Consider the following 16,754-nt stretch of genomic DNA (forward strand, 5'->3'; position numbering starts at 1 on the left):
GAAAAATCCCTAATAGATTAGTGAAGTTGCCTCATGCTCTATGAAATATTTTAATTGATTGCTTAAAGTCATGTTTTATGTCCACATTTCACTTACCGCAATGGGAGGATCTACACCATGTGCTGATGGAGGGATTTCCTTCATGTGCTGATGGCTTGCTGGGGATTAATGGGGATACGGTTATATACTGGTGCCTTCCTTTTGGAAAACAACTTGATGCTGTGTATTAAAAGTCTTCAAAAAGTTTGTACTCCTTGACCCGGTAATTCCATTTCTAAAAATCAATCCAAAGGAGATAATTAAAAGAGAGGCTCAAGATTTATGAACAACAATAGGCATTACAGCGTTATCCGTAATAGTGAAAAAGCAAAAAAGGTGCATATATACACACAAATACATCTATTCAATAGAGTATCTGCAAATGTTACAAATAATGTTCATGAAAGATTTTAATAAGGAAAAATGATCATTATTAAAAGGGTTTAAGATGTCGCATATGTTGTGATCTTACACAAATGTACACATACATGAAAAGAATTAGAAGCACATCAAAATATTGTTTTGTTTTCTGCAGGTAGGATGGTCATGTTTACTTTCCTTTTCATATCTTTATGTATTTTCCACACTGTGCTGAATGTATAAGGGGTTTTTGTTTGTTTGTTTTGTTTTTTTGATCAGTGAGTATTTGTAGTAACATATACACTGTCACATATGTGGAAGAAAACCTTGAATGGCTTATTTAAGATAATAGGCATTATATTAACACCAACACTGAGTGCTTTTAAAAAAAACAGTTCTGAAAAAATAAGATTACGTACCCCATTTGAATCAAATGTATGATATGTCAAGATCATTGTAATGTTTTGAGCAACTAATAAAAAAATGAAAAAAAAGTTCTATTGACAGTATGATTTCAGTCAGACTTCTACTCTATCTAATATGATTTAAGTCATAATTGTGTCTTAAAATTTTCACATGAAAACATTTAAATGCCTGAATGCTAGGACAGAGGTCAAACAACTTTCAGTAGGTGTTGTAAAAGTGGAGTTGCCTGGTGGACTCTTCCCAGAGGCCTTTTCTCTACTGGTCACAATTTCTCTATCAGAAAAGAGAGTAAGAGAAGGTGGGATAGCAACTGGGCTAAGGAAAGGAGGGCTGATTTGTCCTCAAGGTCAATTTTTATGGTGAGAGAGATGATATATATATGTTAAGGCCACTGACCTGTATGTAAGATGGCAGGAGTTTTGTTTATTTGTGGTAGACTTTGTCAAAAATGTTCATTTGCCAGAGAGTTCAGGGAACATTATATGTATATGTATTTTTGGTTTTCTTAATAACTTACTAGTCACATAGCTCATTAAGCATTTCCTCCTTTGAAAAAGATAGTACTCTAGAAAATGAGATGGCATTGAGTGATTTTTCAATAATGCTAATGGATCTACTCTGTTTTGTACTTTTATCACCTGTGTAATTAGTGATGTTTATTGGTGGTGTATCTGAGATTCTGTTGGTAGCTATTAAATATAATTTCAAGCTACCTGACCTGTGTAACAACAGAATCCAACTTTTTGTTCTCTTGTTACAGTTCTAACAAACTGAGCAAGCTTGCTATGGATAAATAAAGCCAAGTCAGCAAATATTTAATAAACATCTTTTGTTTTATTTCCAACTTCCCAAAGCAATTGAGAACATATTAAGAGTAACCCAGTAGAGAGAGAGACTTAATAAAGGAGATTCCTGTGTGATCATATTTAGGTAGCAGTAATGAACTGTGGAACTTCAAAGGACAGCTATGAAATAGGTCATGTGCCAGGATTAAGGTTGACTCTGAAATTTGTTTCACTGCCTTTTAGTAAATAAATAGTTGAAGAAAGATTTGGCAAAAGAAAGAATTAACCCTCCTGTCCACATTCTTCCAGGAGAGTGTCTCCTGTTAACAAGTTATTTGAATGTTTACTTTGCCTTGACTGCCTACCAGTGGCATGTCAGTTCTTCCCTTGAACCAAGTGAGAGTTCAAATAAACCAGAAAGTTTTCACACAGCTGGACCCTTCTGCCGATGAGTGGTGTTGATATGTCCTTTTCCACTTTTTAAAAGTGGTCAACATGAAAGCAATTGAAAGGCAGTCCATGACCTCCTATCAGTGGCCTAGATAAACTTGAGTTTGCAGCTTTTAGATTTTGAAATACCTGGCATAGAGAAGCTTAACAGATTCTGGGAGGTACTGTTTCACTTACTAAAAGCCTGAGGTGCCTTGCTTTGCATTATTACTCAGAATTATCCATGGTTAAGATGAAAACCTTTGCATAAGTGAATATGCATGTAAAAATCTCATTTCTAAAATGTCATCAATGTGGCATAGCCATTGCATTTTGTTGTTTTCCATAGTCATAGGTTCTGTGTCCATCTCTGGCCAAGCAGTAGCATGGAATTGAATTTGCAGACACAATAATCTAGTCTAGCATAGTGCCTGGCATATACATAGTAGGTATTTAATGTACTTTTGCTGATTTGGTTCAAAATTTATATAGATAAATAAATGAATATAGAAATAAAAAATATAGCTAAGTATGCTAAATCCAGATGAGATGATAGTTTTCATTATATACTACTCTTTAAAGTTCATGTGGGAATTACATTATGTTAAGGTATTCCCTCCATTTTAAGAAACATTTTATTTATGGGGTGCTTACTTTATTCTAGGCATTAGAATTTTACATATTGAATATGATGTCAAATTCTTGCCTTCAAAAAAGGAGAAAGAATTAGCCATATTTGGAGGATGCATGGACATTGTTAATTTAACTAATTTTATCTATTCTCTTCTTGTCCATTTTTTCCCACTAACACATAAGGTATAAATTTTGTTGGTATTAATTATTTTTATTTATGAGGTAAAAATGGTTCTATCTATCCTCAGCTCCTGAGATAGTGCGTGACATACAGTAAATATTCTGTAAACATTTGTTGCATAGATAAATGATTTTGATACATGTTGCCCAATTGCCTCCAGAAAGAACTTACAGATTTTATTGCCACAAACAGTATATGATAGCTATTTGTCCCCATATTCTAGCCAGTGTGGGGCTTGTTGAAACTTTTTAAAGTTTTGCTAAATGTGCTATACTATTTCTGTATTCAAAAACCTTCCCCTGATTGCTTTCCATTGCTAGCCTTTCTCCCTGTTTTTCTGCCATCTGGCATACAAAGCCCTTGTAGAGCTGTCCCTGCCTGCTCTATACATTTCCTCTCTTCCCATTCTGTCCAGACCCCACCCTCAGACTTCGGTCTGTGCAAAACTGCTCTTGATGATATCACCTGTGATGCTCATCATGCCTTTCCCCTGGAATCTCACCTTGTTTTGGTTCTCATATATGTTTGAGATAGATGACCACTCTCTTATAGAAATGTTGTAATTTTTCTCCCTGAACACAACGTTCTCCTGGATTTCTTCCCATTTTATTGACAATATCTGTTCCGTCTCTATTACTTCTTCCTTCTCTATGCAGTCTCTAAAGGTTGGAGTATCCCGAGACTCTTACATGGTATCTCCTTTATCCTCTAATCATGTTTTCTTTAGAGCTCATCTTCCACAACTTCCGTACATCTAAAATCTGCATTTTCAGATCTGATTTTCCCCCACAACTCCGTGCTCATTGGTGTACCTGTTGATCTGACAGTGGTACTTTGACATCTAGTAGATATCTCAAACTTACCTTGGCCAAACAGGAATGCTGGCTCTCCTCCACTTCACTTTGTCTCCCACTCTCTAATCTTCCCTAGTTCAGTAAACAGGGCTACTATTATTCTCTCACACCTAATCTGAGAGTTGTCCTTGACACATCTCTTTATCTCACACTTCATATCCTTGCCTCAGCAAGTATTGTTGGTTCTGCCCTTTGGAACAACATTCTGAATTCACTTGCTTTTCACCACTGGCATAGTTGATGACTCTGGTCTAACCCTCAGTGCCCTTATCTGTCTCCTGTGGAATTTCAGGGTCTCTTGATTGCTCTTTCTCTTCATGCCTGTATACATTTCCTTGTATTCTCCACCAGCTGGCGATCTTTTTTTTTTTTTTTTTTTCTTTTGGTACTGGGGTTTGAACTAAGGGGCACTTGACCACTGAGCTACATATCAGCCCTATTTTGTATTTAATATAATTTAGAGACAGGGTCTCACTGAGTTGCTTAGCATCTCACTTTTACTGAGGCTGGTTTTGAATTCATGATCCTCCTGCCTCAGGTTCCTAAGTCTCTGGGATTACAGGCACACACCACTGTGCCAGGTTCCAACCAGCTGGTGATCTTTTTAAAACATAAATGAGATCATATCCCTTTGCTTCTTTCAGTTCTCTAAGGGCTTGCTAATACATTTACAATAAGTCCTCAAATCTTTATCAAGATCTTCAAGATTGGGTAGGATCTTGCCTGGCCCTCCTCTCTGCTTTCATCTCTTACTTCTTTCTTCCTGGCTCATTCTACTCTCAACACAGAGTGCCAAGTTAAGTCCCAACACAGGTCTGTATTTGGTATTCCCTCTGAAGAGTCCATGAGCCTGAGTCTCCATCTGAAAAAGGGAAGAAAACCAGTAGGAACTATGTCATAGAGTTCTTGTGAAGATTAAATTAGTGCATTAGAAGCACTGAAATGGGATTGGCGTATGGTAACTCAGTGTAAGTGTTAGCTATGGCTTTGTTATTTCTGTCACTATTTGGGGGAATGTAAAGGAGGAATACATGTTGTTTGTGTTGAGTTTAGATGCTTGTGAGATGTAAAAATGAAAAGCATGTGTAAAAATAGAAAATCTTATTCAGAATGACTAGTTCTCTGTAATAAAAGGTGTTCTAGTACCTTGGAAGAATGAGCAAAACTTAACTAATTTAGTATCTAGGGATATGTTTGTGAACTGGGAAGGCGTGGGTCATTAAGTGCCTGGGATTTGACATACTCACTACAGAACTTTTCACGTAGAAGGCAGTCATCATGCTCACAACTCTGGTTGTTCAGATGAAAGATTTCATTGATTTTTGTGGCTTAGATTTTTTTTTTTTTTCCTTTTTGAATGCTTTCTAGTGAGCCAAGGCCTGGGTGTTCTCCACAGACTTCCTGCCTACTTCTGGAATCAGACGCCATGCATCCAGATCTTGGACCCTTATGGACACTGCTGTATGTTATTCTTTTGATTCTGTGTTCTTCTGTGAGTTCAGGTAAGATAAGAATGGTGGGGTTTGAGCTGAAGTCTTTCCTCATTTTAATCCTATTAAAAAAATTTCAGCTTAAGTGTTTTGCCAATAATAGCAGTTTCTAAAGGTGTTCCTAAGATTTGCTTGACCAGCTATCTGACTTAAAAACTTGATTAATGAAGCAATTTGAGGATCTCCTAGTAGTGCTTTGGGCATTAGCAGGCCTTCCCATTTTTGTCCTTGCATTTGTTCCTTTTATTGTTTTAAATATATTTTCTAGCCCAGTGTGGTGGCACACATCTGTAATTCCATTGGCTTTGGAGGCTGAGGAAGGAGGATCACAAGTTTGAGGACAGGTTCAGCAACTTAGTGAGGCCCCATGCAACTTAGTGAAACTCTGTCCAAAATAAAGAATAAAACGGGCTAGGGATAAGGTTCAGTGATTGAGCGACCCTGAGTTCAATCCCCAGTACCCACCCCTCAAATATTTTCTATTATGATTTTCTCAGTAAGGGGTTATGTTAAAAATTTCTGAATTTGGTAATGATGACAGGAATAAATACTGACTACCCACCACCAAAGAGAAGTTTTAGAATCAGTATGGTATATTGTTCAAATTGGAGTGAGAGAACCTGGTTCAAATCCCAGGTGTGCCACTCCCTCTAGGATCTCGCCTAGTTTATTGTTTACTTCTTTGAGTTACTGAAAAGCTTAAATGTGTTTATTGTTAAATGTATGCAAGCCCCAAGTCAGATACGTGGACTACACTCCTTTCTCTATTTTGGACATATATAAAGGTGAATAGTAAAAATGTACAAATATAGTGATGTCTACTCACTGAGTAATATTTATTATTTATTAAAATATTTATTTATTAAAATTGCTGTGTAACTATATTGGATGTACAAGTGAAAATTGATTTAGTGATTTCATTTCTGTTTATGTTTTGCTAAACAGCCACCCCAGCTTTAGCCAAGAGAGGCACTTCATTTAATTTTCATTTCTGATTAAATATTCTATAAAAGAAGAGCCAGCAATTGGTTGATTTTTTTTTCCCTTTTAAGTATTTTATTCTATTAGATACAATATTCATGCGTCTCTTCCTGTTTTGGGAGGAATGGAGGTAGGGAGGAGGATCTATATTGATATTTTAGTATAAAAACCACATCCCCACCCACGTTCCTTAAGGAATTAGTATGATAGATTAAGCTATTTCAAACACCAAGTAAAAATGTTAAGCCTTATATTCAAGAAAGAGTAAAATTTGTATTTCATTTGTGACTCCCCCAATTTTGTTTTCTTAAAAGTTAATACATAGGGGCTGGGGTGATGGCTCAGTAGTAGAGCACTTGCCTAGCACATGTAACGCGCTGGGTTCAAGCATCAGCAACACATAAAAATAAATTAATAAATAAAGGTATTGTGTTCAACTACAACTAAAAATTTTTTTTAAAAAAAGTTAAACAATATTTTATATTAAAATAATAAAGAAGTTAAGAAGTACCATGCCATTATTTGTGGAGTGACTTGCTCTGATAGGTCAAATGCTATTAGTAAAATTAGAGAGAACTCTATTAATTTTGAAAATCATCTTCACTTCTTCAGCTTTTTTACTTCCATTTCTTACAAGCCATTTTGTTAAGAGTGGTTTGCTATTTCTTATTAATGCAATTGGTGTTATATCTGATTTATACCATAAGCATTCTTGTCTGTTCTACCTAAATTGTGAAGTCCTAGGCTAACATTGCTCACTCTTTTTTTCTTCCAAAAGAAAGTTGTATGAGAATTTTGCTAGAACTTTTTTGCAAGCATCAAGAACCGCCACATATATAGATTAGAGGTTGCCTTAGTTATAGATTCATATGACATGTGTTAATGTGCTCTTCTTTCTCTCTGCTCTTCCCTCTCCTTCTTCCCCTTCCTGTTTACCCCTTTCCTCATGGGGAATATTCCCTCATAGACTTGGCACCTTATTTTATTTCTGAGCCTCTCTCTGAGGTCCAGAAGTTTGGTAGACCTGTGGTACTACGTTGTTCTGCTAAACCCGTGACTGCTCACATCTCATGGTTGCATAATGGAAAACATTTGGATAGAAACATGGAACAGATTAAGATTCACCAGGGGACATTGACAATCCTTTCTCTCAACCCCTCCCTTTCGGGTTACTACCAGTGCATTGCCAACAATAGCATCGGTGCAGTTCTAAGTGGCCCTGCAACAATATCCCCTGCAGGTGAGTTCAGTCTGGTTTATTATCTATGGGTTTTCTTGAAACTACTGTTAGTATTGGCATTTTTGAATAGCGGGAAGGACATGGGCTTTGGTGTGAGATATGTAGAAGTCTTATCCCAACTTTAACTTCACCACATGAATATCTTGGGGAAATGTACTTGGCCCTCTGTAGCCCAGCCTTGTATCTTCATCTGTAGCAATGGTATGGAAATGATTTTTTTTTTTTTTAAGTTACAGAGTTAGGAGAGTTTTCTAATGTGAATTCTGAACAATTTCTTTGTGATTCCTTAAATAATATCAATAATAACAAAGCTGTTGTCTTTTTTGATGCTGATTTATTTCATGCAGTCCTTTATCTTTTTTTGAATCTAATTGTTTTATTTGCCTTCATTACTGGGTGATTTTAATTACTTTAATTGAAACCAGGCTAAAGAAGCAGGAAAAAATAACTGACTGTAAAGAAAGGAATGTGGAGTATTGAACTTATGGAAAATCTGGAATGCGTGGTTTTTCTTAGTAAGTTTGAGCCATCTGCCTTTTAAATGGTGATGGCTTCCAGTAATGGAAAACGTCTTTGTAAGGGCACCCCTATTTACAGAACAAATCTGGATTCCCCAGGAGTAGTGAGTTTGTCATAACTGAGAAGAGTAAATGTTTTTATAGAGCTGTGACCCATGGACAGCTCCAAGACACACACTGGAGGGTTGGGTTTTAGTGGCAGGCTGCTGACTTCCCTATGCACTGAGATAATAAAGAACCTTTCCGGGCAGCCTCCGTCTGTAGAGAGCTTAAATTGAAAAGAATTGAGATCGAATTGGTATATTCAGATAACTGAGACAACATACTGCTTTGCTTTTTGATGTCCTGTGGTCATCCCCAGAGGCCATTTTATTGCACTGTGAGCATTTACAAACCGGGAAAGTGAGCTTTGCTGAGGGCCTGCATTGAAAAGGATTTATCTTTATAGAATGGGGATAATTATGCTTTATAGTTCTCCCTGGTTTTTTAGGAGCAGTTTGTTTTTCTTATAGTCCCCTAAAAGCAGCAACTTCTGCAAAAAGGGTGCCTTGAGTTAGCTGTCAGCCCTCAACCAGGCGCCTCTGCCCCAGCTGCTTTTTTAGATAAAAGCTCCCACTAACCTCACGACTGGGATTAGCCACCACGAGACACCATGTGGCTGATGTTTCTAAATTTTAGACTTCCTTTGGGAAAGAGAACTCAAGTTTGCATTCATTCATTCTTTTATTTACTTATTTATTTCAGTTCTTGGTGACTTTGATTCTTCAACAAAGCATGTTATTACAGCAGAAGAAAAAAGCACTGGTTTCGTTGGCTGCAGAGTACCAGAGAGTAATCCTAAAGCTGAAGTGCGCTATAAAATCCGGGGGAAATGGCTGAAACATTCCACAGGTGAGTCCTTTTATAAAAAGCTAATAGCACACAGAAAACTAATATTCCTTACATAACTGCATTCTGTGTGCTAGGGACTGTGATTGGGAAAATAGGTAAGATACATTGTACTCTGAGAAGTCAAATAGAGGAAATGAAGACATTAGTTCATTCCAGTCTCTACTCCAATTTTACTTCCTAGGAGAAGACCAGTCAGATGGTCCTCTCTAAAATAATGTGCCTTTTTACCCTTTATTCAGCTCCAATTTTCTTTATAGAATTATCACACCTGGTATGGGTTGTTTCGATATTTGTTTCCTTTTTATTTTGTACTCCTTTCTCTGCACCCATCACCCCCTACTGCAATGCTAGTTGCATGCAGGACCTTTGTGCTCTTTCTCTATTGCTGTGTCATGAGTGCCTTTGCTGAGTTTGGAAGAAAATAGTTAACTCAATATATATTTATTGAAAAAAGGGAAGGGCAGACAATGAATAAATACCATGTGGCCAGTACTTTTAAGGTAGAGGTTCATCAGGGCTGTGATCATGGTGTCTTTGCCTAAATATGCTTCTTGTGCTTTCAGATTCACCATCTGTTAAAATGTTTCTGATAGATTAAATTTTGTTATGCCAGTACTGTCAACTCTTTATTTTTGGCCTTGACTTTCCTTTTCTTTCATTTAATGAATTTTCCTTGGTTGCTTATTTGCTGGTAGTCTTCTGTATAAATCTTAAACACAACTGCAAACCCTTATTAGTTTTAGTTGCGCTGTGGTGGTCTTCGGAAAGTGAAGACTAACTGCATTCCTTTCCTTCTTCAGGGAATTACATAATTCTTCCATCAGGAAATCTTCAAATTTTGAATGTATCCTCAGAGGACAAGGGATCATACAAATGTGCAGTTTATAATCCTGTCACCCATGAATTAAAAGTCGAACCCATTGGCCAAAAGCTCCTTGTGAGTCGTAAGTATTTGGGAGAGCAGTGGCTACTAGCAAAGAAAGAGTCCTCAAAAGTATTGCTCAAAAAAAGTTGGGAAAGGAGAGCTCATTTTCAGGTCTCTCTCTCTCTCTCTCTCTCTCTCTCTCTTTTTAATATTTATTTTTTAGTTGTAGTTGGACGCCTACCTTTATTTTATAAAATAAAGTGGTGCTGAGGATCGAACCCAGGGCCTCGCACATGGTAGGCGAATGCTCTACTGCTGAGCCACAACCCAAGCCCCAGGTCTCTTTCGTTTTATCATAAAAAGTCTTATTCCCCCCCCCCAAAAAAAAAAAGTAAATGCAATAATGTGTAACAGAATCAAACCATACATATTTTTAAAAAATACAGCAACTTTTTAGAGGGGAGTTATGATCAGTGTGACAGAGTGAATTTGTGTGGAGAATTTTGCCCTTTGCTCAAACAAAAACAACTAAAAGCAGGAATATTACTTGATAGCAGTGGTCATCACATTGGTGGCTGAATGGGCGGCATGAAGAAAAGATCTTTCTACTCAATTTTTAAAAATTATGATTAAAATCATAGATTGTGGCTGTTGAGTTGAGGTACCATCAGTAGTCTGAGCATCATAAAAGAGTGGTTTCTGGACTTGTTGAGAATTCTACCTTTCCAGAGTTGTATAATTGAGAAGTAGCCCTCAAGGACCACAAAAATCTTTTCATTTTAATCCTCAGCTAAAAATGATTTCACTACTAATTAGAATGTTGTTGTATAAAGAAAACTAAGTAGCAGTGTGAGGATGCTCACAGCTTTCCTAGGGAAGAGATTGGAAGTGAATCCTTACTAATAATATTTTGTGTTCCCTTCCTTTTCTAGGCCCTGCCTTGGATGGGTTTCACATTCTTCACCCTACCCTTCCACAGGCATTGGCTGTCCTTTCTCATAGCTCTGTAACCCTGGAGTGTGTGGTGAGTGGGGTCCCAGCCTCACAAGTGTATTGGCTGAAGGATGGGCAGGATGCTGTGCCGGGAAGCAACTGGAGAAGGTTACATTCACATCTTGCCACTGCTAGCATTGATCCAGCAGACTCTGGAAACTATTCCTGTGTGGTGGGCAACAAATCTGGCGACGTAAAACATGTCACTTATGTGGTTAATGTACTCGGTAAGATGTCACTCAATTTTTCCCCCCAAATCAGGACATTATCCTTGTCTATCTGATGTTTGCAGGACATATGTGAACTAAACTAAAACAGTGAATATCTAGAAATATTCACACCAGTAGCCAGAACAAGGCTTCATTTTTTTCCAAAAGGACTGCTAAATTAGGCTGTATTTCTGGGTGGCATAGAACATTTCACATGGATTGCTCTTGGGAACCTAACCCCCAGCCCAGAGCATCCTTCTCTGTGACCTGGAGAAAAGAAAACTGGAATCTGATGGAATGGAAAATTCTTTTTTTTTAATATATATATATTTTTTATTGGTTGTTCAAAACATTACAAAGCTCTTGACATATCATATTTCATACATTAGATTCAAGTGGGTTATGAACTCCCATTTTTACCCCAAATACAGATTGCAGAATCATGTGTATCTCTGTGTGGCATCTTGTAGTAGCAACTAAGAGTACTGACTAGAAAATGGCATCTCAAAAAGAAATCAACCTATTTTATTATTATTTTTTTCCCTTTTGGCATGCTTTTACCTATGTCGAGCTCAAAAAATTTGCATTATTTCTACATATATACTTTATCTCAAAGCTGTTTCTTTTCTACTAGCCACTTACCTTAGTGTCATGTGTAATAGTAGAATGTTTTCCATTTTCAAAACAGATTTACATGAAAGCCAGAAATAAAATTAATTTCATAGTAAATATAGTTTTTGTAAATTTTTTCCAAGTGATTTACTTAGCACTCATGGCCTAATGTAGGTTTACAACACTGGGATTTAGGAAGTGTTTGGCAAGTGGCTGCATGATGCAGTGATTGGGCTGGGGTGTAGCTCAGTGGTAGAGCACTGGCTTACCATATGTGAGGCACTGGGTTTCATCTCCAGCACCTATCTGCACCCCCCACATGGGTGTGCACATGGACATGCGGTGATAATCGGGAGTAGGTTAATATGCATAATTACTTATTTAAGGCATATGCTGCAAATATTGATAAATCGTTTACTTTTCTAAATACAAAGTGACTTTATGGCTCTTAAAGGAAGTTTCTTTCTTATTTACTTATTTATTCTTCTCTGTTATACACCTAACCTCGAAATAGACTTGACCATAAAAAGAATTTAAAGTGAATAATAGATTTTTCTTTTCTGGCTCTTGTTTAGTGTGAAATACAGGGAAACAATTACTTTCCTTTAACCTAGTCACCTGAAATAAATGCTAAAAGAAGCCTAGGATTAGAAACTATGTGTGTATTGGAAAAGTTAAGTGGGTGAATCTATCTAAAAAAGGAGACAATATCTTATTAGTAATATATGGTTTATTCTATTAGTGGAAAGTTAAAATATATTTCTAACTTTTTTATTGATGACCACAGCAGATGGAAGAATGTGAATAAAGAATACAACAGAATAGATTCAAAGAAAGCAGAAGAAAGGAGATAAAAAATACATCTTGAGGGGTAGAGTTTAATTTGCATGTTTTATTTTCAGAACATGCTTCAATTTCTAAGGGACTGGAAGATCAGAAAGTATCTCTGGGTGCCACAGTACTTTTCACTTGTGATGTTCGTGGGAACCCAGCACCTAACCTTACCTGGTTTCATAATGCACAGCCTATTCGTCCTTCCCCACGACATTTAACTGCAGGAAATGGACTGAAAATTACTGGGGTTACAATGGAAGACTCTGGACTGTATCAGTGTGTGGCAGATAATGGGATTGGATTTATGCAGTCCACTGGAAGACTTCAAGTTGAAAAAGGTAAACTTTTAGATCATGTGATTATATAAAACTTCACAATAAGCTTTTGCAGCAATTAAAAACAAAGCCCTTTTTAACTGAAAGAAATAATGCTACACTATATGAGAACTATGTTAATTTTCCATATTTATTTCTAGTGGAAGATAGACATGTTCGTGAAGAAACAACCTTATTTCATCATGCTCATTAGAAAATTGTTTTTAGACTAGGATGTAGCTTGGTGGTAGAATGCCTAGCATGCATGAGGTCCTTGTCTTCATTCCCACTACCAGAGGGAAAAAAAAGAATTAGGAAAAAATTATTTTTAAAAAATATGTTCTCAAGATACATAATTTAAAAAGATATAAAGTAAATTATGTCTCTCATTTCTATTCTGCAGCCTCTTTAGAACTAACTGATTTTATCAGTTTCTTGACTTTGTGCATATACAAACCGTTACACGCGCATACAAAAGTGTGTGTAACACTCTCTGTTTCCTACATAAGGTGCATTCTTTAAATTTTTTACTTAATATGTATTTTGGTTATTGTCTACATGGTACATAACAGAGTATTTTCATTCCTTTTAAAAACTATGGCTCTTTAGTATTCTATTATGTAGTTGTAACAATTTGACTAGTACCTTATGGATGTCTGCTTCTAATCTTTTATCATTATAGTTGTTATATAATGAAGGTCCTTCTGTAAAGATTATTTTCCACACATGTGAGTATCTATAAAAGAAATTCCCAGAAATGAACTTACTAATAGCTATTACTGAATTGCTTTCCATAATTGTTATGAAGTTATATACCTTATAGTCTATATTTCTTTTATTATGGATGAAAAGAGGTCTCTTTTTACATGTTTGTGAGACCTTTGGATTTATTTCTCTGTATATTGATTCTTCATTGTCGTCTGCCCATTTATAGAATTTAGGTTTTTAGTCTTACGTTTTTGATTTGTAAGAGTCCTTTGTATATTAGGAAAATTAACTATTCATGAGTTATAAGCATTTCAGATTTCAGAGAATGACTATGACACAGTGAATATTTTTACCTTATGTAATTAATTTAAAAGTTAATAATAGAAAGGTAAGTTTTTAAAAAACTTGCCGTGTATTTGGAAATTTAAAATTATACTTCCAATAGGTGGACCACAAAAGAAATTGTAGTGGAAATTTAAAATACTTCAGACTGAATGATAATAACAATGCCATAGATAAGTTTTGGGGGGGGGTACCCAAAATAAAATTTAGAGAGATATAGCCTTTATATGCTTATAGAAGAAGACTAGTAAGGCTGAAAATTAGTAAGTGAAGTGAAAAAAGCAACAGAATAGATTCAAAGAAAGCAGAAGAAAGGAGATAATATAGATAAGGGCAGATCTGAATCAATTAAATAATAAAGATAAAGAAGATCAATAAACAATAAGTTAGTTCTTTCTAAAATCTAATAAAATAGACAAACCTTTGGCAAAATTGATTAAGAGTAAAGAAAGTAGGTAAAAATAAACAATGAGAATAAAAATGGAGCTCCAAGTACAAGGCTTATGGAGATCAAAAATAATAAGATGGCTAGGATAAACTTTATAACAGTAATTTGCAAATATAAATAGAAGTGGACAGTGTTAGTTTTGTATCATGTGACAAAACACCTGAGACAATGAGTTTAAAAAGAGAAAAGCTTTAGTTTTGGCTCATGGTGTCAGAGGTATCTGTCCTTGATCCCTTGGCCCTGTTGCTTTGGTCCTGTGGTGCAGAGTACATCGTGGCAGGAGGTCATCGTGGAAGGGGCCTGTTTATCTCATGGAGACTGGGAACAGAAAGACAGGAGGGGACAGGGGTCTTAATATCCTCAAGGTAATGCCCTCAGTGACCTAAATTTCTTTAGGCGTTACCTCTTAAAGGTTCTGCTACTTCTTAGGATACCATAGGCTGGCAGCCAAGTCTTTAGTATGTGGGTGGGCTTTGGGGGAATTCAAAATCCAAACTATAGCATGAACAAATTCTGAGGAAAAAATATGACTTAGCAAGACTGACTTAAGTAAATAAAAAGCCTGACTAGTCCTACAGCTATGAAAGAAATTGAATTAGGAGTTGAAAATCTTCCCACAGAGAACATACCAGACCAGATGGTTTTATGGAGGTTCTACCAAGCTTGCAAGTTACAGATCATTCCAACTCTTACACAACTCTTCCAGAAAAGAGGAAGAGATGGAACTTTCCAATTAGTGTAATCCTGATTCCAGATTCACAAAAGGATGGTACAAAAAAGCAAAATCAAAGGCCAGTCTTTTTATGAACGTGATATAAAAATACTAAGTGAAAAATGAGCAAACCAGCAATATGTAAGAAAGAAAATACCTCTTGATCAAGCAATTATCCCAGAAATCCATCAGAAAATTTAAAGTGTCTTTCACCCACTTATCTAATAAAGGAGATACAAAATATGATTATCCACTAGAAGTACAAAAACACTGGACATAATTCAATATCCATGTTAGACATTCAGAAAAATAGAAATGGAAAGGAATTTTCTTAGTTTGCTAAGACTAACAAAAACTTACACAAAACATCATTTTTAATGGTGAAATATAAGAAACACGTTTTTTCTTCCTTTCTTTCTTCCCTTCCTTCCCTCCCTCCCTCCCTTTTTTCCTCCCTCCCTCTCCCCCTCCCTCCCCCCCAGGGCCTTGAGCATGCTAGGTGTCATGGTTTATATACGAGGTGGCCTCCCAAAAGCTCATGTGTGAGAAAATGCAAGAAGATTCAGACGTGAAATGACTAAATGATGAGCGTTATTGATAGTTGTAACCCCAGTGAATTAATCTACTTATAGAGATTAACAGGGCAGTAATTGAAGGCAGGTAGGGTATGGCTGGAGGAGGTAGGTCACTTGGCCTTGCCTTTGGGATTTCTGTTTTGTCCCTGGTGAGTGGAACTCTCTCTCTCTGCTTCCTGGTAGTCATGTCCTGAGCTGCTTTCATCTACCACACTCATCAGCTATGATGTTCTGCTTTACCTTGGATCCAGAACAATGGAGCCAGTTGTCTGTAGACTGAGACCTTTGAGTGCCAAATAAACTTTTCCTCCTCTAAAATTGTCCTTGTCAGGTGTTTTGGTTATAGCAGTGAAAAAGCTGACTAAAACACTAGGCAAGTGCTCTGCATGGAGCATAGCCCAAAGCACTCCCTTTAAAATCTCTTCTAGTCACCGTAGATTCTGTCCAGCACAAAAAGGCAGAAGAGAAATAAGAACCCAAATAGTTACTAATTTATAAGCTGACAGGATTGCCATTATACAATATCCAAATAGTTTACTTGATATTATGATCATTACATATCTTATTAGAAATAATGGTATTTATCAAAGTGGTTGGATGAAGACCAATAAACAAGAATCAATTGCCTTTCTATATGCCAGCAACAAACAAAATCAGTTAAAAATTAAATATTTTAAGAAAATATTAGCTCCTTTAAAGCAGACAGTTATATAGGAAGATATACCAGTTAATAGATAGCAAAATTCAGTATTATAGGGTTGTCTTATCTTTCAAAAATTTTTTCTGAAGATAGTATTCCAATTAAAATTTAATCAAAGTAGTTTGATGACCTTAGAAACTGATTCCAAAATGAGAGAATATGTATAATCAATATTGATTTTAATAATACATTTTAAAAGAATAATTTAAAATCATATGACTACATTGAAATGAAAATATACTCATTATTAAAAGATACTATTGAAAGTGAAAAGAAACAGTAAACTAAGGGAAGATACTAGTAACCTATATAACTAAACAAAAGAATAGTGTATATTATACACAAAGAACTCTGATCCATTTTCCAAAGATAAATGACACCATAGAAAAATTAACAAAGGCATTTCACAGAGAAGGAAAAATAGGAATTGTATGTAAACACATGAAAAGATGATGTTCACCTTTGTTAGCACTCAGGGATTTGCAGGTCATGACTGGTGAAATAGCATTTTACACTCCCTCACTTTGCAAAAATTTGGAAATTGGACAAGAGCAAAGATATCTTTTGAGTTGATTAATATTCCATGGTAGGCTACTTAAAAATACTGCCCAGAAT

At 36.1% G+C, this 16,754-nt stretch overlaps 1 protein-coding gene across 9 annotated transcripts in view; it reads left to right on the forward strand.

The window, feature by feature from the left end:
• The window catches only part of Cdon (cell adhesion associated, oncogene regulated), a 96,139-nt gene that overhangs the window by 28,979 nt on the left and 50,406 nt on the right, over nucleotides 1–16,754 (forward strand). For all 9 annotated transcript variants that reach the window (XR_006849373.2, XR_006849371.2, XR_009225753.1 and 6 more), the window contains exons 2-7: nucleotides 5,076–5,209; nucleotides 7,146–7,418; nucleotides 8,681–8,827; nucleotides 9,628–9,771; nucleotides 10,625–10,912; nucleotides 12,409–12,678. Coding sequence is in view for 4 of the 9 variants with exons in the window: in XM_046432755.2 (XP_046288711.1) it covers nucleotides 5,134–5,209; nucleotides 7,146–7,418; nucleotides 8,681–8,827; nucleotides 9,628–9,771; nucleotides 10,625–10,912; nucleotides 12,409–12,678 (1,198 nt within the window). In the remaining 5 variants the exon portion in view is untranslated. The remainder of the gene's footprint in view (nucleotides 1–5,075; nucleotides 5,210–7,145; nucleotides 7,419–8,680; nucleotides 8,828–9,627; nucleotides 9,772–10,624; nucleotides 10,913–12,408; nucleotides 12,679–16,754) is intronic.

Source organism: Marmota monax, unplaced genomic scaffold (assembly GCF_021218885.2).
Source record: "Marmota monax isolate L192 unplaced genomic scaffold, Marmota_monax_Labrador192_F-V1.1 WCK01_AAM20220418_F8-fsc00062, whole genome shotgun sequence".
Taxonomy (NCBI): Eukaryota; Metazoa; Chordata; class Mammalia; order Rodentia; family Sciuridae; genus Marmota; species Marmota monax.